The sequence below is a fragment of the Bufo bufo genome, chromosome 1 (genome assembly GCF_905171765.1).
Source record: "Bufo bufo chromosome 1, aBufBuf1.1, whole genome shotgun sequence".
Classification (NCBI taxonomy): Eukaryota; Metazoa; Chordata; class Amphibia; order Anura; family Bufonidae; genus Bufo; species Bufo bufo.
This window is the reverse complement of record NC_053389.1, coordinates 186989950-187016686: the sequence shown is the minus strand read 5'-3', so window position 1 is coordinate 187016686 and position 26737 is coordinate 186989950. Positions and strand designations below refer to the sequence as shown.

The following is a 26737-nucleotide window of genomic DNA, read 5'->3' as shown; positions in this document are numbered from 1 at the left end:
TCTCAACCTCTTTCCTATAGGCTGTTTCATCATTGTTGGAGATCAGGCCTATCACGGTCGTGTCATCTGCAAATTTTATAATGGTATTGGTATTGTGAATAGGTTTACAGTCATTTGTGAAGAGGGAGTACAGGAGAGGGCTCAACACACAGCCTTGCGGTACCCCAGTGTTTAGTGTTAAGGATGAAAAGAAGTGCTTGCCCATGCGTACGACTTGTGGTCTTTTTGTAAGAAAATCCAGTATCCAGTTGCACAGGTGTGAGCTGAGACCCAAGTTGTTCAGTTTCGTTGCCAACTTGTTGGGATGGATGGTGTTAAAGGCCGAGCTGTAATCAATGAACAGCATCCGCACATACTGTAGCTGTCTCTCTGCTCCAGTGTGACAGCGCAGTGTGAAGGGTAAGTGACACGGCATCCTCAGCCGACCTATGTGCTCTATAAGCAAACTGGTATTGGTCCATGGGGATGCAGATCTTGCTCTTCATGTGCCTGAGGACAAGTTGTTCAAAGCACTTCATAGCGATAGGAGTGAGAGCCACCGGGCGATAATCACTTAAGGTCTTTACCCCTGCCTGTTTTGGAATTGGGACAATTGTGGAGGACTTCAGGCAAGTGGGGAAAATGGCCTGCTCTAGTGAGCTGTTAAACATACTGGTAAACACTGTTTTCAGCTGTTTAGCACAGTTTTTTAAGGACTTTTCCAGGAACTTCATCAGGGCCAGCTGCTTTGTGGGGATTAATGTGGTTTAAGGCCCATTCTACCTCATGTGCTCTCAGCATCAGGGAACATGATGGAGCCACTTGCTGGGCTAATTTGATGATAGGCAGCTCATTGTCTTTGTCAAATTGTGCAAAAAAATAATTTAGGTCATCAGGAGAGAAAGAATTTCGGTGTTGATAGAACAGATGTTGCTCTTAGAATTCGTAATGGACTTGATACCCTGCCACATGCGTCGGGAATCAGAGCTTGTAAAATGATGTTCTATCTTTGTCTTGTAGCAGTGCTTCGCCTCCCTAATGCCCCTCTTCAGATTGGACCTGGCTGTTTTGTACTCCTCTGGGCCTCCCTTTCGGAAAGCAATGTCACGTGCATTCAAAAGGTTTTGGACATTTCTGTTTATCCATGGTTTCCTATTTGGGAAGGTCCGAATGATTTTGGTATCAGTGACATTGTCCATGCAAAATTTAATATAGGATAGGACAGAGGAGGCATATATGTTTAAGTCTGTGTGATTTTCCTTTGTAGCTGCCTGTTTAAACAAATCCCAATCTGTGTCCTCAAAACAATCCTGTAGTCTCATTGTGGCTCCTACAGGCCAAACTCTGATTGTATGCAAAGTAGGCTTAATCCTGGTGATAAGAGGTTTGTATGCTGGAGCTAAGAACAAAGAAATGTGATCCGACCTGCCAAGATGGGGGGCAGGTGATGCTGTATAAGCATTTGCTATGTTGCAATAAACACGGTCCAATGTATTTCTCCCCCTAGTTGGGAATTTAACAAACTGGTAGAATTTGGGGAGCACAGTTTTGAGATTGGCTTGGTTAAAATCACCCGCTAAGATGAACACTCCATCTGGATGGATATTTTGCAGACTGTTCGTAATATCATGGTTCAACTGGATCGACACAGCCTGTTATCAACAGGAATGTACCACCTAAATATATATCAACCAAAGAGAATCGGTACTATATAGTATCCATTAAAATAGTTTTTTATTAAATGACATGGATGTAGAGACTATACAGGGTGCCATAGAAGACAGTCCACATTAGCATCACTATTCAACAATGGATGATCACTATACAGTTAGCTATCTTGCTGTAGGAAAGCTGTGTACAAACGTCCAGGTCAGCATAAAATATCAAAGCTGGCTCTGGCTGTGCTCACAGCTACCTAGACCTAAGGTGCATCTAGCATAAATATAGACAGGGTATGAATGACATACTAATGTTGAGGCCGACACCATATAACCTATAAGGTGCATCATATGATGCTGCAATGTATATAGTCAGGCCGATCAAAGTCTCTTTTTCTTACCCTGTATCCAGTGCTGTATTAGTGTGGGCTGGCTCTGTTTGGCGTGCTCCTCGACGCACGTTTCGCTTTAATGCTTCATCAGGAGGGGCTGTTCGTAATATCATGCAATTTGGACAGTGCCAGCTTAACATTAGCTTGTGGAGGAATATAAACTACGGTGAGATACACGACTGTGAATTCCCTCGGTAAGTAGAACGGTCTGCATTTAAGTGTCATAAGTTCTAAATCAGCAGAGCAATATTGTTCAGCAATGACTGTGGAGGTGCACCAAGCCTTATGGACATAAATACACACTCCACCTCCCTTATTCTTACCGGACTCAGCGGTTCGATCCATTCGATCCGCAAGTTCAATAGCCTCGTCCGGGATGTTAGTATTTAGCCAGGTTTCGGTGAAAAATGAGGCGCAAGTGTTCATCCTATCAGATGAGATCCTCAGTCTCAGCTCATCGATCTTGTTCACTATAGACTGGGTATTTGCGACGAACAGGCTGGGTAGTGCTTGCTTGTTTGGGGGGTTCTTTAATCGAGTATTGATGCCGCCCCTCTTGCCCCGCTTCTGCTTCCTTTCCCGTCTCCTTCTGTGCCATCGCTTTGACGGTATAATCATCCAGTCGGGCACCGATGTCCTTAGAATCTCATCCGGGATATTAGGGGGTGGTGGTGGAACAGGACCTTTCATTCTGATGTCCAGTAGCTCTTGCACACTATACGCTGTGTGCAGAGGCGTAACTAGAACTGACTGGGCGCCACAGCAAATTTTTGTACGGGGCCCCCCACACACGCTTCTTCACAAACCGCCTCCTCCTGTGCAAACCCCTCTTATATGGCTATTTTGTGACTTTTTATTTACTGTATTTACTGTCATTTTTAGCACGACTTTGAATTGTAACATTTCCAGTTGCTGACGGAGTTTATATTCAACACGCACTCTCCACATACATGGACGCAGTCATACACGCACTCTCCACATACATGGACGCAGTCATACACGCACTCTCCACATACATGGACGCAGTCATACACGCACTCTCCACATACATGGACGCAGTCATACACGCACTCTCCACATACATGGACGTAGTCATACACGCACTCTCCACATACATGGACGCAGTCATACACGCACTCTTCACATACATGGACACACTCATACACACACTCAACATATACATGGACACACTCATACACGCACTCACCATATACATAGATGCATTCATACATGCGCTCACCATATACATAGATGCACTCATACACACACTCTCCACATATACATGGACACACTCATACACGCACTCACCATATACATAGATGCATTCATACATGCGCTCACCATATACATAGATGCACTCATACACACACTCTCCACATATACATGGACACACTCATACACGCACTCACCATATACATAGATGCATTCATACATGCGCTCACCATATACATAGATGCACTCATACACACACTCTCCACATATACATGGACACACTCATACACGCACTCACCATATACATAGATGCATTCATACATGCGCTCACCATATACATAGATGCACTCATACACACACTCTCCACATATACATGGACGCAGTCATACACACACTCTCCACATACATGGACACACTCATACATGTGCTCACCATATACATAGATGCACTCATACACGCACTCTCCACATACATTGACGCACTCATACATGTGCTCACCATATACATAGATGCACTCATACACGCACTCTCCACATACATGGACACACTCATACATGTGCTCACCATATACATAGATGCACTCATACACGCACTCTCCACATACATGGACGCACTCATACACACACTCTCCACATACATAGATGCACTCATACACACACTCTTCACATACAGGGGCGCACTCATACACACAGTCACCACATACATGGACGCACACATATACAATACACATATATAGACACCCAGCTTTCCTGCTGTGCCTCTCCCTCATACTCTAATGCCTCTGCACTTGTGCCATGCAGGATAGCATGGAAGCTGGATCACATTTTATGATATAATTCACCCAGCTTTCCCACTGTACTGCATGTCACATGTGCACAGTCTGGGAACGCAGTTCCCCTGCCACTCACATCACTGGTGCAGTTGTGGCAATGCAACTGATGTTCAGCTTGCCGGGCATGGAAGGTTCAAGCTGCAGGAATCACGGGTAGAAAGGGGGCGGGGCTATTATAGCTCCGCCCACATCTGGCTGTTGCTGGTCAGTGTCCATCATAAGAACTGAGGAGGGGAGAGGCGGAGCGATGTCCCTGATGTCAGGTCAGAGGTGCAAGTGCAGGAGAAGTCAGCTGCTCTGACAGGGGCCCGGGGTGACGAAGTACAGTGACTGCTCCCGGGCCCCTTCTGAGCTCGGGCCCCGAAGCAGCTGCTTCCCCTGCTTCCCTGATAGTTACGCCACTGGCTGTGTGTGCTGTAGCAAACTCAATACTCGCTGTGCTTAAAATTAAGGTAATAACTATGTAAAAAATAAGAAATTGGCATCTAAATGGAGAGCTCCAGGCTGCTGCATCCATGCGCGCTGCCATCTTGTTATGTATTTACCCCCCTCTCGAGTGCATTTAGAATTCTGTGAGAACTTCTGCGTATAGAACCGGAGTTTACTTTTAGATTGTGTTGGTACTAGTGCCTCAATTCAATACTTTCATATTTTTTCACATACAGTGGCTAGTGTCTCCGCCACCAGCCAAGTGATTTTACTTTGTGAGTGCTGCTGTCCCACACTGTATGCTTTACCTGCCAAGAGGTGTTCTGATAATATAGCCATTCGGGGTCTGTACAGATCAGTGGTGGATACATTTTCAAGCCTAAGCAATCCTCTGTGAGTTAAACACATCAGCAACAAAAGTTTGTCCTGTTCTACAATGTAGATATCCAGACTGTTCAGCCCACAGTATTGCCTAGGCTGTATCCATGTCTCAGCTGTGAGGAACATTAGGCCTGTACCTGTACCAGTTTTCAGCCTGTGGATCAAAATAATAATTGTTGCTAAACTGACAGCAAGCAGAGATATTGAAATGGGAAGGCTTTGAAACACAAAGTATATAAAAAGGCTTCTTAGCTATAAAGCCAGAAAACTCTAGTATGAATGCACCCCCTTATTTGTTTTTGGGATGACAACAAATGGCATAAAAAATGTACAATAATTATATGATAATTGCATCTAAAGATACAATTAACGTGGAGCATTGTATAGTGAATATCTCTGTATAGTGAATACATTTTTATTGTATCAGGTCGATTTCTTAACACAGTGAACCTGTCAGATACAAAATGCACTATAAACCACAAGCATTATTTTAGGCTACTTTCACACTAGCGGCACGGACCTCCGGCAGGCTGTTCCGTCGGGTGAACAGCCTGTCGGATCCGTCCTGCCGCTAGTGACCATGTGCCCCCGGACTGCCGCTCCGTCCCCATTGACTATAATGGGGGCAGGGAGGAGTTCCGGCGGAGGCACGAGGCTGCCGGAATAAATGTCGGACATGTCGTAGTTTTATTCAGGCAGCCTCTCGCCGTGCGCTGCAGTGCCTCCGCCGGAACTCCTTCCCGCCCCCATTATAGTCAATGGGGACGGAACAGCAGTCCGGAGGCACACGGTCACTAGCGGCAGGACGGATCCGACAGGTTGTTCACCCAATGGAACAGCCTGCCGGAGGTCCGGTCCTAAAGATGTTTTTGTCTGAGATGTCTGATGCTCATGATCGCTGAAAGAGGACCTTTATTCCCCGTTGGCCGTATGTGACTGCCGGTAGGCCAAGCAACCACAACACCCCCCTCCCATCCTCCTGCTAATTAGAACCTTCTTACCCAATAAACACACAAGACGCCACTGGGTTGGGTGGTGATCGGCCACAGCTTTCTTTATTTGTTATTGAACATAACCAAACCACGAGCTTTAGAACTGCTCCAGAAACCGTTACATGGAGCGGTATGCCAGCTGCTGCCCTCGCAGCGGGCAAGTCCGCCCTTTACATTTCACACCGGGTATTCCGATTGCCTCCAAACCGCCAGCTGTGACTTGAGAATACGATGTAACCTATACTAGGAAATAGAAAAATTTATGAACATTCAAAACACCAATGGGAGCCGACAAACGGCAAACCAGAAAACATAACATCCAGGGGAGGGAGGGAGGGAGACGTTCCGGCAGCCAAGAGACCGGCCGGAAGAAGGAGGGGAATTATATAGCCTCATCCAGGGAGGGGCATCAGTGCCCCTTACAAGGGATCATGGGAAAACCTTAACCCATGAATCCCTGGAGAAAAGGAGGATAGGAAGGGAGGGAACTCCATCCATATGGGGGCCACCCTCAGTCCCACAGCACCAACCCTAATCAGACTGGTGCTGTACAGACTGCCGGTAGGCCAAGCAACCACAACACCCCCCTCCCATCCTCCTGCTAATTAGAACCTTCTTACCCAATAAACACACAAGACGCCACTGGGTTGGGTGGTGATCGGCCACAGCTTTCTTTATTTGTTATTGAACATAACCAAACCACGAGCTTTAGAACTGCTCCAGAAACTGTTACATGGAGCGGTATGCCAGCGGGCAAGTCCGCCCTTTACATTTCACACCGGGTATTCCGATTGCCTCCAAACCGCCACGGAGGAGCCCACTACCTACACCGGGCTCCGACCACCACCCAACAAAAACATGGCCTGTTCCACCCCGTCCTGAAGCCCCGAGAGGCAAATGTCCAACCCAATGTCGGAAAGGTGGACACCATCGGACCTCAACAATGCACGGTTGTCGCCCTCCAGCTGCCGGTGGCGAACGGCTACACCGCCCCAGGATCTAATAAACCTAGAAAAACGGGAATTAATGGTCCTACGGCTTTTCTCCATTGCGTCTGGGTCTCTAGCCCCTTGCCACACCACCCGGGGGATGATCTCCGACCACACCAGGACCAAATCAGGGAAAAAGGAAGAAAAATGTTCCATATCAGAACGCATTAAGGTCATGAGCTCCGCAATCCGTAAGGAACAGAGATCATTCCCCCCGGCGTGGACAACGAGAATCACTGGGCCGGAGTTGGACCGGCTGATTCCCACAACCTCCGAGAGAACCTGAGGCCAGCGAAGGCCCCTAATACCCCTCCAGAAAACATCGACCTCACGAAAGCCCAGGGTCCGACCTCCCGGTCTGCATTCCGCCCTTCGCGCCGCCCAAAAGACGTAGGAGTGACCGAGGATCCATACGGCCGGACGGGGAATCCCTGAAAATACACCATATAAATATAAAACATGAAATTAAGCAACAGCACATCCTGATACAACCAAATATACTTTCCTTCATTATTATTGTATTATATTAATTTCCTTTTTTTTTTTTTTTATTTATTTTTTATTCTATCAATGGCAACAGGTCAGGGCGAATATAACTGGCAAAGCAACGGGAACGCCAACGACCAATGCGCATAACATCATCCTCAGAAAGGCCGGCCCTAGCCGCCTCAGTGGCCGCCCCTATACGGAACGAATGGGTACCAAAGTCACGTGGGTTACAACCTACCGACACTAAGCAGCGCTGAAAAAGTGAAGAAAACTGGTACCTGGTAAGCGGGGAGCAATCCTGGTGTACCAGGAAATGATCGCCTCCAGGCCTAACCGCTAGGTAGGAAGCGACCAAATGAACTGGGCAAACGGGACCCGGTATGTTGTGAATAGGGATCCAAGCTCCGTGACCAAACGTGTCGGTTTTGTAACGGCGAATTTTTACCCTAACCGACCCATTGCCAAACGCCACGTCCCGAAAAAGGAGTCCTCCAGGCTTAAGGCGAGAAGGAGGTACCAGTTTGCAAATGCGAAGGGCAGCAAAAAAGGCAAGGCCGAACGCGACCGATAACAGGAGGGCCTCAAAAGGGGAACCACAAGTTACCGAGCACTCCGCAACCAAGCTGACGAGTAACGAGTATGAAACAGGGTGGCGACATTCTCGCCGAATTGATTCTTTACGCCAACCCCGCAATGCCTGAGTGACTAAAAAATGCTTGGTGACATCGGGCCATCCCATCAGGCGAAAGTAAAAGGCCACGCCGGAGAGGCACCACTGCGCAACCACCGCCGAGGAACCCAGGGAACGCAAGCGCAGCAATAATTCAACCGTTACCTCCAGTTTTACGTCATCGGGAGATACATCCCTTGATCCAGCTAATTCAAGCCACTCCCCCCACGCCTTACCATGAGCTCTCCATGTCGCCGGGGTCACTGAAGAGGAAATCAAGGACATCAATTCCCGTCCACCAGCCGCCAAAGGTGTGTTGGGCACTGCACCCCATTCTGCTCCGCTCCAGGAAGGAGGGCCCGGAATTCCTGCCAATTAAAACGAGAGAGAGAATCAGCGATAAGATTACATGCATCGGGGACATGACGGGCCCTGAAATAGATGTTCAATTCCAGGCAACGCAACACCAAATGGCGGAGAAGGCTCAGAACCGGAAGGGATGACGAAGATAAACTGTTAATGCAATGAACCACACTCAAGTTATCAGTCCAGAAACAAACATGACGGTTAGAAAACTGTAAACCCCAGATCTCAACGGCTACTATTATAGGGAATAATTCAAGCAAAGTTAAGTTCCTGCAAAGACCAGCCGCTGCCCAAGGTTCAGGCCACCGAGAGGCACACCATGAATTATTGAAAATGGAACCAAAACCACAGGAACCTGAAGCATCTGTAAACAAAGAGAGCTCCGAGTTGGTCAATACAGGGGCCAAAAAACACGTGTGGCCGTTGTAAGACGCTAAAAGTTGTCGCCATACAAGCAAATCAGACTTCATGGATTTAGTTACACGGACATGATGGCGTGGAGACTTCAAACCCCGAGTAGCAAGCGACAGGCGTCGGGAAAAAACTCTACCCATAGGCATGACCCTGCAGGCAATCACTAATAAACCTAACAGGGACTGAAGCTGACGTAGAGTGACCTTAGTCATTGACAGGAAACCTTCTATCAGAGAAAACAATTTATCTAACTTATCCCTGGGAAGCCTGAAGACCATGCCAACCGTGTCAATTTCAATCCCCAGGAAAGACAGACAAGTACAAGGACCCTCAGTCTTCGCCGGGGAGAGGGGAACACCAAAACGTCTCATCAGCTGGAGAAAGGTATTTAGTAGGTGAAGGCAAGAGTCGTCAGAATCAGGGGCCACAAACAAAAAATCGTCCAAATAGTGAATAATGGACCGAGAACCGGTTTCATACCTAACCACCCATTCCAAAAAGGTGCTGAACATATCAAAGTAGTAGAGCAACCCATGGGCAAACAAGTATCATAAAAATAAAAACCGTCAACATAACATCCCAGTAGGTGATAACAGTCCGGGTGAACCGGAAGCAAACGGAAGGCGGATTCTATGTCCGACTTAGCCAATAGGGCCCCCCTGCCAGCTTGCCTGACTAACTCCACAGCCCTGTCAAAAGAAACATAGGACACCGAGGAGTCCTCATCGGGGATGGCATCATTTACAGAGGAACCCTTGGGGTGAGAAAGGTGATGAATTAAACGGAACTTACCCGGGTCCTTCTTTGGAACCACCCCCAGAGGTGACACTCGCAGATTAGGGAAAGGAGGGGACAGAAAGGGGCCCTCAATCCTACCTAAAGACACCTCCTTAGATATTTTCTCCCGGAGGGCCGCTGGATGTTCCTGGGCAGACTGCAAGTTATGGGAAAAAACCGGGAGCCTGCTCAGGACAAATGGGACAACTGTGCCGCGTCAGGCTTATTGGGGTAGAGATCTAACCAGGGGGACATCTCGGAGACGGTCACTGGAGTCTTTTGGGTCAGGAGGGTTGGTGGATTTCTGGGGCCTAGTGGGTTGTCGAGAGCAACGAATGGCCGCGTGGGAGGCACCACAGGAAGAGCATTCATGCTTAAACCTGCAGAGGCCTGCAAATCGGCAATGGCCCTCATTAAATAACCAGCAGGTTCCTGGACGGCGAACGGCCACCGACCCAACGGTTGAGGAACCAGGGCCGGCAGCCGCTCCGGGAAAGGGCCGCTGAGCCAGCATCAGCCGAAGCCAGACATCAGTGGCTTTAACTCCCCACCCCAGTTCGGGTTGAAGCGCTAAACGGCGACGAAATTCTTCGTCGTATTTCCACCATGCCGAACCACCATGTGCCTTATAAGCGCTATATATCACATCCTGGTAAATAAATAGCTCCGAACAACGCTCAGGAAAGCGTTGCCCCATCACACAACCTAACACTGAAAAGCCCTGAAGCCAGTTATTCATGGTTTTCGCGACTCGCGGCCGCCGCTCGTACGTCTTGTCAGTAGGACGTCGCTCTTTATCCACTGATTGTTGATCAATGGTGACTAGGGACCAAATATCCACATACTGATTTGCCCATATTTTCTCCCTGATCTCCTCCGCCAAGTGAGCCCCTAGTGGGCTAACCCCGCAAAAGAAAGAGTCCTTGTGTATAGACGCTAAAACCGGGGGAGGTTTTTGCGACACAAGAGGAGGAGAAGGATGTACAGATTGCAATTTATCTAATACCGCCTTAAGGGCTGAGACAACCTCCGAACTCTGACCACCCGCCTCCCACGCCCCCGTATACTGAAACTCACCAGTTGAAAACGGACCCGGAAGCACGGGAGGAAAAACCGTAGTACTCGTAGATGGAATCGGATCTGGAACCGACGATGGACCAACCGGAGGAGGGGCCAGGCTCGGAGTCCTGGAAGCAGCGACAGGCTCCCGCCTCTTGCGAATGGTGTGTGTCACCGAGCCAGACTCCCCAGATTCGCTCGTCGAAACATCCGAAGATGACGGTGAGCGCCATCTTGAGGATCTGGAGCGCCTTCTTCTCCCGGAATCCCTGTGATGGTGTCGGGACTGGCGCCTACCAGAAGCATGGCGAGACCGATGCCTGTACTCCCCAGGTGAGGAGGAAGGCGAACGGCGACGACGTCTCCGGACAGGTGCGGTGGGAGGAAGAGGAGGTGCAGGGAAAGCAGGAGGCTGCGATGTAGGGGCAGAGGGGGTAGCAGCTATGGTAGAATTCCCAGGTGCGCTCACAGCTTCAACCTGGGAATGGGTATGAGAGGGGGTAGTAACCCCTCCCCCTGCTGCAGCTGGGATGTGTGGCTGACAGACCCCACCACCATTATCTACTGGTGGCAGGGGTTCATTACTGGTGGGGAGATGGATCGTTGGTGGAGGAGTGGGAGGCTGCTCAGACAGAAAAGAGGAGCTTGCTTGCGCTCCCATGTTCGCGGCTGCTGCATGTAACAGCGCGCGAACCCGATGGGAGGAAGTGACAGCTGCCGGGACCGGAAGGGGCGGGGCTTGAAACGAAGAGCGCACCGAACGCTCTCTCCCCCGTACAGGACCGCCGGCAGCCTTGTAACCTGCGCCCTGGAGGTGAGACAGAGGGGGGCTATGGCCTAAACGAGCGGGGGGGCGGGTCGGGCGAGCCGACCGCCGACTTTGTGCTAGCGCAGGGGGATCGGGAGCCACAGACGGCAGGTGCAGGGAAGGAGCCGAGGGACATCTTGGCCAGGAGTGCTGAGAGGCAGACGTTCCGACAGCCAAGAGACCGGCCGGAAGAAGGAGGGGAATTATACAGGGAGTGCAGAATTATTAGGCAAGTTGTATTTTTGAGGATTAATTTTATTATTGAACAACAACCATGTTCTCAATGAACCCAAAAAACTCATTAATATCAAAGCTGAATATTTTTGGAAGTAGTTTTTAGTTTGTTTTTAGTTTGAGCTATTTTAGGGGGATATCTGTGTGTGCAGGTGACTATTACTGTGCATAATTATTAGGCAACTTAACAAAAAACAAATATATACCCATTTCAATTATTTATTTTTACCAGTGAAACCAATATAACATCTCAACATTCACAAATATACATTTCTGACATTCAAAAACAAAACAAAAACAAATCAGTGACCAATATAGCCACCTTTCTTTGCAAGGACACTCAAAAGCCTGCCATCCATGGATTCTGTCAGTGTTTTGATCTGTTCACCATCAACATTGCGTGCAGCAGCAACCACAGCCTCCCAGACACTGTTCAGAGAGGTGTACTGTTTTCCCTCCTTGTAAATCTCACATTTGATTATGGACCACAGGTTCTCAATGGGGTTCAGATCAGGTGAACAAGGAGGCCATGTCATTAGATTTTCTTCTTTTATACCCTTTCTTGCCAGCCACGCTGTGGAGTACTTGGATGCTTGTGATGCAGCATTGTCCTGCATGAAAATCATGTTTTTCTTGAAAGATGCAGACTTCTTCCTGTACCACTGCTTGAAGAAGGTGTCTTCCAGAAACTGGCAGTAGGACTGAGAGTTGAGCTTGACTCCATCCTCAACCCGAAAAGGCCCCACAAGCTCATCTTTGATGATACCAGCCCAAACCAGTACTCCACCTCCACCTTGCTGGCGTCTGAGTCGGACTGGAGCTCTCTGCCCTTTACCAATCCAGCCACTGGCCCATCCATCTGGCCCATCAAGACTCACTCTCATTTCATCAGTCCATAAAACCTTAGAAAAATCAGTCTTGAGATATTTCTTGGCCCAGTCTTGACGTTTCAGCTTGTGTGTCTTGTTCAGTGGTGGTCGTCTTTCAGCCTTTCTTACCTTGGCCATGTCTCTGAGTATTGCACACCTTGTGCTTTTGGGCACTCCAGTGATGTTGCAGCTCTGAAATATGGCCAAACTGGTGGCAAGTGGCATCTTGGCAGCTGCACGCTTGACTTTTCTCAGTTCATGGGCAGTTATTTTGCGCCTTGGTTTTTCCACACGCTTCTTGCGACCCTGTTGACTATTTTGAATGAAACGCTTGATTGTTCGATGATCACGCTTCAGAAGCTTGCAATTTTAAGAGTGCTGCATCCCTCTGCAAGATATCTCACTATTTTTGACTTTTCTGAGCCTGTCAAGTCCTTCTTTTGACCCATTTTGCCAAAGGAAAGGAAGTTGCCTAATAATTATGCACACCTAATATAGGGTGTTGATGTCATTAGACCACACCCCTTCTCATTACAGAGATGCACATCACCTAATATGCTTAATTGGTAGTAGGCTTTCGAGCCTATACAGCTTGGAGTAAGACAACATGCATAAAGAGGATGATGTGGTCAAAATACTCATTTGCCTAATAATTCTGCACGCAGTGTATAGCCTCATCCAGGGAGGGGCATCAGTGCCCCTTATAAGGGATCATGGGAAAACTTTAACCCATGAATCCCTGGAGAAAAGGAGGATAGGAAGGGAGGGAACTCCATCCATATGGGGGCCACCCTCAGTCCCACAGCACCAACCCTAATCGGACTGGTGCTGTACAAAATGAGGCTCTTGAGATCAAGTGGGCAGTGGCTTTCCCGCATGAAGTCAAGCTCACAGTGCCACCTTCCCCCGCCTTTGCATTTGATTCACAGCCTTTGGTATCCTTTCAGTTGTGATTCCATCCCCAGATGTCATGAATGCGCCGTATGATTTCGCTTCCAGCACCTGCGCGTTGATCCCTGCTGCAGTGTACTTAGTGCACTCCTTTTCTTGTGAGGAATGTATATACGCGGCAATGTTCTGTGGTGCGCTTGCACACGTGTCTGTGCCTACACATTGACCCGCTGAAGCCAAGTACGCGGCATCGGTGATCAAAGCGCAGGCGCCGGAGATGTGATCATGCTGCGCATGCACAAGATCTGAGGATCAAATTGTGCCTGGAGGTATGCCAAGGGCCATCAATCAAATAAAAAGGGACGGTAAGGGGGCACGGTGAGCTTGTATTCAAGCGAGAAATCCATTGCACCCTTGTCTTCAAGAAGCTTATTTACATACAACATGCGGGGGAATAAAAATCCATTTTCAGAGACCATGCTTACTGATTATGGCGCATTTTATAGCTGACAGATTCCCTTTAATAGCATTAGGGCAGTTTTTTCTGATATCGAACTCAAGATCTCCTGAACAGGCATAGCTTTAATGATAATATTCTGTCTGCAATAACCACTAGGGGGAGCTTAAGAGCTTACTGCATGCATTTTATACTTTGAACTAATAATAAAACAGAATACAGGGAGCTCTTCCGTTCCACTTTGTGGTGGCAGGCAGCTAGGATCATATATTATTTCTCTCAATGGAGGGGATATAATAAAAATGATTCAATCTTGACGTAAGAAAATCTAAATGATTGGCTGTCATGGTCACGTAATGTGCTGATGGATGCAGTCTTTTCAAACTTCATGTGGCGGGGGACCAAAAAGATTGTTAGTTGAAAATTTAAAAACATTAGTAAGCCACATGTATTACAAAGTTCATTCTCAGTCTGTACAGATCACTTTACTGCAGTTACCTGCTTACCTGCCATTCTAATCCTGCCTGTAATGATATCACCTCTGTGTATAGATAAGATATTCTTTCCTTGTACAAAGACCTCTTGCACAGGTCACAGAGCATGCCTAGAAAACTGTCCCACAGGAGTCAGTGAGGCCCCCTCCTGTCCATTGTGTCTATGGCCCATGGGGCTGTCGTAAAGCAATTTGCTTTCTAAATGCTGCTAAGAACAGCTCAGGCAAGATGGCCGCCCCCATAATCATGTTCAGGAAATAGAATAAATAAATCTGCTGAAAAATAAAACTGATTACAAAAAAGGGTATGTGTTGCTATCTGGTTTTAACTGGCAGGTAACATGTTTGGTGACGCACTTTCTTTAAATCTTTATCATTCCCTGTGAAGCAACAATAACCTGTAATTGTGGGGTATTCCTTAAAATGATAAATAAAGGAACACAAAACACTGAATTTGCACAAAAAAAGTACAAAAAAAAATATCCCAGCACTTCCTTTCTATAGCTCCATTATTTGCTTGGTCCTATTATTGTTCATGTTACCTTTTGAACTCAGAAATACACTGCTCAAAAAAATAAAGGGAACACAAAAATAACACATCTTAGATCTGAATTAGTAAAATATTCTTCTGAAATACTTTGTTCTTTACATAGTTGAATGTGCTGACAACAAAATCACACAAAAATAAAAAAATGGAAATCCAATTTTTTAACCCATGGAGGTCTGGATTTGGAGTCACACTCAAAATTAAAGTGGAAAAACACACTACAGGCTGATCCAACTTTGATGTAATGTCCGTAAAACAAGTCAAAATGAGGCTCAGTAGTGTGTGTGGCCTCCACGTGCCTGTATGACCTCCCTACAATGCCTGTGCATGCTCCTGATGAGGTGGCGAATGGTCTCCTGAGGGATCTCCTCCCAGACCTGGACTAAAGCATCTGCCAACTCCTGGACAGTCTGTGGTGCAACATGACGTTGGTGGATAGAGCGAGACATGATGTCCCAGATGTGCTCAATTGGATTCAGGTCTGGGGAACGGGCGGGCCAGTCCATAGCATCAATGCCTTCGTCTTGCAGGAACTGCTGACACACTCCAGCCACATGAGGTCTAGCATTGTCTTGCATTAGGAGGAACCCAGGGCCAACCGCACCAGCATATGGTCTCACAAGGGGTCTGAGGATCTCATCTCGGTACCTAATGGCAGTCAGGCTACCTCTGGCGAGCACATGGAGGGCTGTGCGGCCCTCCAAAGAAATGCCACCCCACACCATTACTGACCCAATGCCAAACCGGTCATGCTGGAGGATGTTGCAGGCAGCAGAACGTTCTCCACGGCCGCTCCAGACTCTGTCACGTCTGTCACATGTACTCAGTGTGAACCTGCTTTCATCTGTGAAGAGCACAGGGCGCCAGTGGCGAATTTGCCAATCTTGGTGTTCTCTGGCAAATGCCAAACGTCCTGCACGGTGTTGGGCTGTAAGCACAACCCCCACCTGTGGACGTCGGGCCCTCATATCACCCTCATGGAGTCTGTTTCTGACCGTTTGAGCAGACACATGCACATTTGTGGCCTGCTGGAGGTCATTTTGCAGGGCTCTGGCAGTGCTCCTCCTGTTCCTCCTTACACAAAGGCGGAGGTAGCGGTCCTGCTGCTGGGTTGTTGCCCTCCTACGGCCTCCTCCACGTCTCCTGATGTACTGGTCTGTCTCCTGGTAGCGCCTCCATGCTCTGGACACTACGCTGACAGACACAGCAAACCTTCTTGCCACAGCTCGCATTGATGTGCCATCCTGGATAAGCTGCACTACCTGAGCCACTTGTGTGGGTTGTAGACTCCGTCTCATGCTACCACTAGAGTGAAAGCACCGCCAGCATTCAAAAGTGACCAAAACATCAGCCAGGAAGCATAGGAACTGAGAAGTGGTCTGTGGTCATCACCTGCAGAACCACTCCTTTATTGGGGGTGTCTTGCTAATTGCCTATAATTTCCACCTGTTGTCTATCCCATTTGCACAACAGCATGTGAAATTGATTGTCACTCAGTGTTGCTTCCTAAGTGGACAGTTTGATTTCACAGAAGTGTGATTGACTTGGAGTTACATTGTGTTGTTTAAGTGTTCCCTTTATTTTTTTGAGCAGTGTGTATATATCTAAAGAAATGTTCACTTTGTGACCCAAGAGGTCATCTATGCCCCCTCCTCCTTCACTATTCTGTGAAAAATGGTAAGACAAGAGGTCTGGAGCAGGAGCCTCTCCCTCAGTTCTTTCTGCAGTAGGACAAAAAGATAAGTAAGCCCCACCTTCTTTGCTAAGCCCCTCCCCTCACTCAGTCTTCAGCTGAAGATGGAGCAGATCAGCAGCAGATTTACCCCTATGTTTTCTGTGCTCACTGACAAACCCATATTTCTTATATAGTTTAGTGTTCCTAGCGGAGGAACTTCAATTTAAAAAGATTTCATTCAACGCGTCTGTTGTGAGTTGGTTCCAATCAGTGAGCCATCAAAAGTCATGGAAACTAACGGAGGCATCACTTTAGTGAAACCTCATGACTAGAGATGAGCGAATTTCCGGTTATGAAATTCATTGCGATTAGTTTACCTGTAAAAAGTTAATTGTGTTATGGATTCCGTTACCACGGATCATAACGCAATTCTATGAGGGAATGCATAACTGAATGTTTTTAGAGGCATTCCGTTATTCATTCCTTCATAATAGAAGTCTATGGGCTGCATAACGGATCCGCCCCGTTTCCGTTATGCAGGAGAGGACTCCCCTATGCATTCTGTCATAGAATTGCGTTATGGTCCGTGGTAACGGAATCCATAGCGCAATTCGCCTTTTACCAGTAATCGAAGCATGAACGAATTTCAAAATATGAAATTCGCACATATCTACTCATCACTAAAGAGCCTCTAGACTAGGATTCCCACAGGGGCGGACCAAACCATACCATATCTGTGCAGCTGCACAGGTTCTCCTCAGACAAGATGCTACTACCTTAAAAATAATAGTGCTCCCTACTGTCCATAAGGTCACACGTAAGGAGCTCCACTCCTTGGCATCCGTAATATCACTGGTAGATTGTCCCGTAAGTGAGGGTTTTTCCGGAGAGCCATGATTGAGGTGGTCTATAGCCAGCACCCCTCTGTAATCAAATTACCACTTAGGAAAACAAGGGTCTTGCACAAGGGTCCTCTCTTGTCATTGTCTGCCTCGGTTTCCCATGTTATTCGAACCATTTATGCAATAGCCACAAAGAGAACCAGTACAGTGAGTATCTGGGTGAAGAGCAGTGGGTCAGTGTGATGTCATGAATAAGCCATGCAATCCTGACAGACAGGTTCTCCTCAGGTGTGCAGATTACAGGAGAGAGTAGGGTGGAGAAGGAGGACTGTGTCTGTAGGTGTGGCATACAGTGTAAGGGAACACCATCCTCACACAGTTTACAAGTTAAACTTCCTTAGCTCCAGCAAGGACAGCAGCAGGAAACCCACACGGAAAAGCAGGCTGAGCAGAAACTGCGTGAGGCACATTGGCATCTGGAAGGATGGCCACCAACATCTCTAAAGATCAGGTAGGTGCAGAAAAGGAGGGCTCTCCTCAGCCGCGGCTGGGGTGTGCTACGTGTTTGCGTGTTGTCATGCAGGCAGGTCAGGTGTGGACTTGCTAATGATGTGCAGTGTTACGTGGGCTCGCTGTTTCATCTCTTGCGGTGTGGTGGGGGTTGAAACTGGAGGCTCAGGCATTTTACCAAAGTTCAGAGCAGCCTCAAGTGACTTTTATGTGTGTGTATGTATATATATATATATATTGCTGTATAAGGCCTCATTCAGGCATCAGTGATTCACGTACGTGTGCTGTCCATGTTCTCCACCGACATACTCATTCATTTCACACATTCATGATTTTCCACTGACTGTGAGACATACTCTATGTTGGTCCGTGTTGCAGACCAAACATGTCCATTGAAGTCTATGGGTCCCTGAAAACCATGGACAAAACACGGTCGGCAGTATCCTTGGAATACGGATGACACAGAGAGAGCAAAAAACATAGAATGTGTCGGCAGATAAGAACCATTTGGCCCATCTAGTCTGCCCAATATACTGAATACTATGAATAGCCCTTGGCCCTATCTTATATGAAGGATGGCATTATGCCTATCCCATGCATGCTTAAACCCCTTCACTGTATTTGCAGCTACCACTTCTGCAGGAAGGCTATTCCATGCATCCACTACTCTCTCAGTAAAGTAATACTTCCTGATATTACTTTTAAACCTTTGCCCCTCTAATTTAAAACTATGTCCTCTTGCAGCAGTTTTGCTCCACGGACACATGGAGCAAACGCGGATCCTTCACAGACATCTTCACAGATGGACCACTGACTATCTTGTCATGGGTGCCATCATGGACACAGATGTGCGAATAAGGCCCAAGAAGCTCTTCTTTAGCTAAACCCAATATTTAAGGGATCATTTAGGGCAGGTTGTTTTTTTAAAGTAAAAAAAAATTCTAATTGAATTTTATCTGCACCTGGGAAAGATGGGTGACAGCCAGTATGTCTGCCATTGCAGAGTTGTTATTGAGGTTAACCAGACTCCAGTTGGCATCATGGTTAGATGACAACCCCTGGTGAGCTTTGACGTGGCCATATTGATTGCTACCCAGCAAGCAAATCATCCAGATCTTACATGTATTTGTTACTATTTCCCTCTTGTGCAAATAATTCTTTTATCCGTCTTAAAGGGCAATATCACCTAATAGGGATAAACTGGCATCTATGCTTGGCCTACAGTAAATTCCTGGAATCTCTAAGCAAAATATTTTGTTCACTGGGAAGAGTGACAACCATTTTTCTGTGCATGAAATATGTCTAGAACAGTAGTCACTTCCCCTGCCCTTACATAGTCATGCTCTTATTCAGCTCTGCCCAGCGCGAAAATGAAAAGTTTTATAAATTGCCCATTTCTCTGTATCCAGTCAGTGAATTGTTGTGCTACTTTTATGGTAACTGCATATGTTCCAGATTACGTTTTTTTTCCCCACACAGATTTGTTTTTTATGGGGGGGGGGGGGGGGGGGCATTTTAATACAGTACCAGCAAAATAAATGAGATCTGACAAATCTCATGCACACTTTGTTTTTTTCTTCCATGCAGATATTGACCTGCCATGTGGATTTTAAAATCTGCCGCTGGTCCATTGTGCGATTCCGCACCCTCTGTAGAGTGGTTTTTTCCATAGACTTCAATAAGGTTGTTAACACAAACAGAAAATCCACACCGAAGGCTGCAACAAAAACACCCTTATAAGGCTACTTTCACACTTGCGTTCGGAGCGGATCCGTCTGATGTTTCATCAGACGGATCCGCTCCGATAATGCAGATGTTCGCATCCGTTCAGAACGGATGCGTCTGCATTAAAACTTAGAAAATTTTCTAAGTGTGAAAGTTGTCTGAGCGGATCCGTTCAGACTTTACATTGAAAGTCAATGGGGAACGGGTCCGCTTGAAGATTGAGCCATATTGTGTCATCTTCAAGCGGATCCGTCCCCATTGACTTACATTGTAAGTCTGGACGGATCCGCTCGCCTCCGCACTGCCAGGCGGACACCCGAACGCTGCAAGCAGCGTTCAGGTGTTCGCTCACTGAGCGGAGCGGAGGCTGAGCGCTGGCAGGCGGATGCATTCTCAGTGGATCCGCATCCATTGAGAATGCATTGGGGCCAGACGGATGCGTTCGGGGCCGCTCGTGAGCCCCTTCAAACGGTGCGCACGAGCGGACACCCGAACGCTAGTGTGAAAGTAGCCTTAACTGCACAAAAATGCACCAAAGCCATAATAAATATGTAGGTTTTGGTGTGGATTTCTTGCGGACTTTCTGGGTGCAAATCTGCACCGCGTGCAGGTACCCTTAGGCTCAGTTCACACCTGAGCGTTCTGAAAGGAGCGCTCTGTATGCGCGATTGTACGGACGTTTACAAGCGCGCATACAGAGACAAGTGTGCACACAGTGTCGCGCGTTCCCGAAAGTCTATGTACGGGAACGCGCGACAAGCGCCCAAAAAAAACGCTCCTGTACTTGTGTGAGCGTCGGGCGTTTTACAGCGCGATCGTACGCGCTGTAAAACGCCCAGGTGAGAACCATTCCCATAGGGAAGCATTGGTTTCTCCTTGTTGAGCGTTTTACAGCGCGTAGGAACGCGCTGTAAAACGCTCAGGTGTGAACTGAGCCTTATTGTAGGTTACTGCTGAGAGTGAAGAAGAAGCAAGTATGTATGGTGTGCAACAGTTTGTCCTTTCCGGGAAGTAGATAAGGAATGGGTGAATGGTACACTACAATTTTATGCAATCCTAAGCAAAAAATGTTGAAATTGCTGTCACAGTCGCAGCATTGCTCACATATGCTAATCATATGAAAAATATATCTGGGATCTGGAATATGAGTAACCATTCATCCAGAGGTTCCTGGTTCATAAATATGTTTGCTGTCCTAAAGCCAGAACTAAAAAGTTAAAATTTCAAAGTATGAGGTAGTGGATGATGGGGGTGCAATATGCAGGGCAGGCTCCGACTGGCCCAGTGGGGAGGAGGGGGATTCCTCGGTGGGTAGATGTGGGTGTTGGGAGACCCTACCCAGTATCTATCCTCAGGACAAACTCAATCCATTCCTCTTTTGTTCTGGAGGCTTTTAGCAGCCACTCACTTTAGCCACCTTTTAAAGGGAATCTGTCACCAGTGACCTCCCTATCAAACTGTTTGCATAGACACATAGTTGGGGTTGGTGCAATGAGGGGTCACCTGCTGCTTTGATTGTCCGGTTGAGGCAGAGGCAAAGCAGCGATGGAAGGGCTGGTCACAGAAAGATGTGAAGCTTGGCTGCAACAAAAGCAATAGTGACTGCCTCATTGTACCGAAGGCCTAAACTGCATATTAGGACAAAGTATCTTAACTGGGGAATGGAGCGTCAGATCAACAAGAGAAAAACAGCGCTTTAATAAGGCAGACCCAGGGGTGGATTGGCCATAGACCCTACAGGGAAATTTCCCGGTGGGGCCGATGCCTCTGGGGGCCGCCCAAGCCCTCTTTTCTGCCGCTGGCCTAGAACATAATGAGCTATCAGTGGTAATTAACGCTGTGAAAATCAGGTCCTTATGTATCCGGCCAGCGACCGCACATGCCTTACTGAATTTAACTGCTGTGGCCCGTATCTCACCTCATAAGCCCCCTGCTCCATGTCTTACTCAGAGACAACTGGAGAAGAAGGACCGAAAATGGCATCTATTGACGGGCCACCACAGATGTTGGGGCAGTGTATTGTGCTGCTCTGCGGTATATGGTTTTGCTGGGGTGGTATATTGCACTATGGTATTTCTGAACCCGCCCACTTTTGTTGCTCCCCTACTACATAGGGCCACTTTTAGTTTTTTTTTCCAGGGCCACTTTAAATTCCCAGAAAACCGTTTGATAAGGAGGTTGCTGGTGACAGATTCCCTTTAAAATTGTTACAGACGTAATAATTGTTGGTTCTGACAAGGAGGTAAGTGGCCATCAGGCACATTTGGCGCTGTCTCTCACATGTAAACAAGGCCTGCATGTGTATGTTTAGGTCAGCCGTTTCCTCGGCGGGCCCCCAGTCTCCTTTCTCAGGAGATATAATTAGGTGGCAATATCGCACAGTAATGCAGTCTCCTACTGGTGTACATTGTACAGGAGGCCCCGCAGTATCTTCTAGACTTCTGGGGCTGCTGGCTGTGAAGGAGGAGAGAAGGTGTCTGCCTCCTCCTGCCCTCCCTGCTGTCAGGAAACTGTGGCTGCTGGAGAGAAGGACTCCTCTGCGGTGCTGGGCTGATTTCTCAGGTGTGTGACAGTAGTGAGCTGTAGGAGGCTGTAAGGGCGAAATAGGGGATTTGTTTATAGCAGACATAGATCTATGAATGTGTGCTGCTCTCTGCAGAGTTCAGAGTGGCATTGGGGGGACTCTGCCCTAGGTCCTCCCCCCCCCCCAATGCCTCTGCTTTAGGTGCATCCCCATAAGTGCTCCAGATGCCCCCCCCAATGCCCCCACTCTAAAAGCACCCCTAATATTAAATCTTCTCCAGTTGCCCCCCTAATACCCCTGCAGCTGCTCCAGGATCCCCACTATTACCCTGCCTCAGGTGACCCTAATGCCTCTGCTTTAGGTGCACCCCCATAAGTTCCCTAGCTCCAGATGCCCCACTCTAAATGCACCACTAATATTGCCACTTCTCCAGTTACCCCTGCTCCAGGATCCCCACTATTACCCTGCCTCAGGTGACCCTAATGTCTCTGCTTCAGTTATGACCCTCCGTTTGTGCCCTTTGATCCTCTAGCACCTTTGTTAAAGGTTGTTACATGCAAAGGGGGTTGGACTTATGCCCGAAAAATTCTGCACCGTGCGTCATATTCTCCAGTATTGACACGTATGGTTTATGGCGGCCAAACTCAACAATTTCAGAAGGACCAGCCAAATATCTTATCTGTATGGGCCAAACCCGATGATCTCAGAAGAACCAGTCGAATATCTTATGTGTATGGGCCAAGCCTGACGATTTTAGAAGGACCTGATGAATATCTTATCTGTATGGGCAAAACTCGGTGATTTCAGAAGAAGAGACAAATATCCTATTTGTATGGGTCAAACCCACCAATTTCAGAAGAACAAGCCAAATATCTTATTTGTATTGCCAAACCTGCCAATTTCAGAAGAACAAGCCGAATAACTTATGTGTATGGCCAACCCTAATTATTTCACATCCTTTTATTCTGGCAGGAGATAAGCCGGTGCCAGAGGTGTCTGGCAGAAAATTACTCCCTTCCCGCCTCATTTAGGAACACATGTGCGCTCAGGTGAGCCAATAGAGCATGTTTATGGGGCTGTTGACGGAACAAGCATTCTGCCAAGAGCTATTGAAAGTGTGTAGGCAGCCTTAGGTCTAATCAGCCATCATACAAATGAGCTCTTCCAACAATAGATGTGGGTGTTGGGAGACCCTACCCAGTATCTATCCTCAGGACAAACTCAATCCATTCCTCTTTTGTTCTGGAGGCTTTTAGCAGCCACTCACTTTAGCCACCTTTTAAAGGGAATCTGTCACCAGTGACCTCCCTATCAAACTGTTTGCATAGACACATAGTTGGGGTTGGTGCAATGAGGAGTCACCTGCTGCTTTGATTGTCCGGTTGAGGCAGAGGCAAAGCAGCGATGGAAGGGCTGGTCACAGAAAGATGTGAAGCTTGGCTGCAACAAAAGCAATAGTGACTGCCTCATTGTACCGAAGGCCTAAACTGCATATTAGGACAAAGTATCTTAACTGGGGAATGGAGCGTCAGATCAACAAGAGAAAAACAGCGCTTTAATAAGGCAGACCCAGGGGTGGATTGGCCATAGACCCTACAGGGAAATTTCCCGGTGGGGCCGATGCCTCTGAGGGCCGCCCAAGCCCTCTTTTCTGCCGCTGGCCTAGAACATAATGAGCTATCAATGGTAATTAACGCTGTGAAAATCAGGTACTGATGTACCCGGCCAGCGACCACACATGCCTTACTGAATTCAACTGCTGTGGCCCGTATCTCACCTCATAAGCCCCCTGCTCCATGTCTTACTCAGAGACAACTGGAGAAGAAGGACAGAAAATGGCATCTATTGACAGGCCACCACAGATGTTGGGGCAGTGTATTGTGCTGCTCTGCGGTATATGGTTTTGCTGGGGTGGTATATTGCACTATGGTATTTCTGAACCCGCCCACTTTTGTTGCTCCCCTACTACATGGGGCCACTTTTAGTTTTTTTTTCCAGGGCCACTTTAAATTCCCAGAAAACCGTTTGATAAGGAGGTTGCTGGTGACAGATTCCCTTTAAGATTGTTACAGACGTAATAATTGTTAGTTCTGACAATTGTTTACATGTGTCAAAGGAGGTAAGTGGCCATCAGGCACATTTGGCACTGTCTCTCACATGTAAACAAGGCCTGCATGTGTATGTTTAGGTCAGCCGTTTCTGTATAGGTATAGACTGGAATGTGTATTGCAGATACAGTTATTATTGAGTGATAGCCAAGGCCAGAACAGGGGGCAAGAGATGTAGGCAGCAGCCATGGACACACCGCTTCCTGTTCTAATAGGTGCACCACTTCATTAAAAGAAATTCTGCCTACAGGAGAAGGAAATGACCTGCGACAGTTGCTGCTTGGCTACACAGGTCACTTTCTTTTAGAATCTGGTATGGAAATGAGAATATAATGAAGAGTGGCTTGGAAAGTTCTTTGTCTGGGGGGCAAAGTACTGTATAGGTGGGCACTCTTTTAGCTTTGACACTATAGGGGTGCTGTCCAATGGGAACTATAGAGATAAGTATAATCTAGTTCTGGTATTGTATATAGGTCCACTCTCTAGCTAGAGCATTAGATATGGTGATACTCTTGGATGTGGAGCTGTATATGGTGGCACTCTTGTTGAGGCACTCTCTTGCATGTATGAATGTATAGGGGCAAATACAGCAGTGAGAGAATATAGGCTAAGGCTACTTTCACACTTGCGTTGTTCTTTTCCGGCATAGAGTTCCGTCACAGGGGCTCTATACCAGAAAATAACTGATCAGGTATATCCCCATGCATTCTGAATGGAGAGTAATCCGTTCAGTTTGCATCAGGATGTCTTCAGTTCAGTCGTTTTGACTGATCAGGCAAAAGAGAAAACCGTAGCATGCTACGGTTTTATCTCCGGCTAAAAAAACTGAAGACTTGCCTGAATGCCGGATCAGGGCATTTTTTTCCCATAGGAATGTATTAGTGCCAGATCCGGCATTCAGATACCGGAATGCCGGATCCGTCCTTCCGGTATGCGCATGCGCAGACTGAAAAAAAGGTTGAAAAAATAAATGCCGGATCTGTTTATTGCCGGATGACACCGGAAAGACGGATCCGGCATTTCAATGCATTTTTTCGACTGATCAGGCATTTTTAAGACTGATCAGGATCCTGATCAGTCTTACTAATGCCATCAGTTAGCATACATTTTGCCTGATCCGGCAGGCAGTTCCGGCGACGGAACAGCTTGCCAGATCTCTCTGCCGCAAGTGTGAAAGTAGCCTAAGTTATGTTATTTCCAGGCCCAGCAAAGTGTGTGTGTGTGTGTGTGTGTGTGTGTGTGTGTATGTGTGGACAAGAGGGGCAAATTTGCCTTTCATCCCTAGTTTTTCAGACCGTGTTGCCTCTACTGTAGGTGCCACGTCTACAAGTTGGGTGCTGGTCTGGTAAAGAAGGCCTATACTCTTGTAGAGAGCATTGATACCTCATCTGGAATACTTCATATCACAGGATAAAATGAGTTCCATCGTCTTCTATACTGCATAAACAACAAGTGCAATCGGAAATATTCAGATATCTCAGTGTAATCTGTTCCTGCAGTTGAAGGTCAGTCCTGTGCAGCCATAGTCTGTACTGACTGTATTGTGTTTTCACTAGAGGATACAATTAGTAAGACTAATTATCTTGTTGCTTTGTAGTTCCTGCTTTTTTTTTCAATTTCTACTGACTTATCCTATAGAAAGTTACCACCAGTAGTTGTAAAGCCTGTATTAGGCTACTTTCACACTAGCGTTCGGAGCGGATCCGTCTGATGTTTCATCAGACGGATCCGCTCCGATAATGCAGACGTTCGCATCCGTTCAGAACGGATGCGTCTGCATTAAAACTTAGAAAAATTTCTAAGTGTGAAAGTTGTCTGAGCGGATCCGCTCAGACTTTACATTGAAAGTCAATGGGAACGGATCCGCTTGAAGATTGAGCCATATTTGTGTCATCTTCAAGCGGATCCGTCCCCATTGACTTCCATTATAAGTCTGGACGGATCCGCTCAGACAACTGAACGCTGGCAGGCGGATGCATTCTCAGTGGATCCGCCTCCACTGAGAATGCATTGGGGCCAGACGGATGCGTTCGGGGCCGCTCGTGAGCCCCTTCAAACGGTGCGCACGAGCGGACACCCGAACGCTAGTGTGAAAGTAGCTATATAACTAAGGCTACTTTCACACTTGCGTTCAGAGCGGATCGTCTGGTGTCTGCACAGACGGTATCCCTCTCATATAAGGCAAACGTTTGTATCCGTTCTGTACGGAATCCGTCTGCATATAGTTCAGAAAAAGTTCTAAGTGTGAAAGTAGTTCAGACCGGATCCGGTCCAGACTTTACAGTGAAAGTCAATGGGGGACGGATCCGTTTGAAAATTGCACCATATTGTGTCAACTTCAAACGGATCCGTCCCCATTGACTTACATTGTACGTCTGGACGGATCCGTTTTTCTCTGCACGGCCAGGCGGACAC

General features: G+C 47.4%; 1 protein-coding gene across 2 annotated transcripts in view; it reads left to right on the top strand.

Annotated features, from left to right (window-relative positions):
* The window catches only part of TRPM4 (transient receptor potential cation channel subfamily M member 4), a 163603-nt gene that overhangs the window by 41990 nt on the left and 94876 nt on the right, over window positions 1-26737 (top strand). The window contains exon 1 of one of the 2 annotated variants that reach the window (XM_040433439.1): window positions 17785-17966. The exons of the other annotated variant lie outside the window; for it this stretch is intronic. Within the exon in view, the coding sequence (XP_040289373.1) occupies window positions 17940-17966 (27 nt within the window). The 5' untranslated portion in view covers window positions 17785-17939. Of the gene's footprint in view, window positions 1-17784; window positions 17967-26737 lie in introns of those variants that run through there. 2 annotated transcript variants of the gene reach the window in all.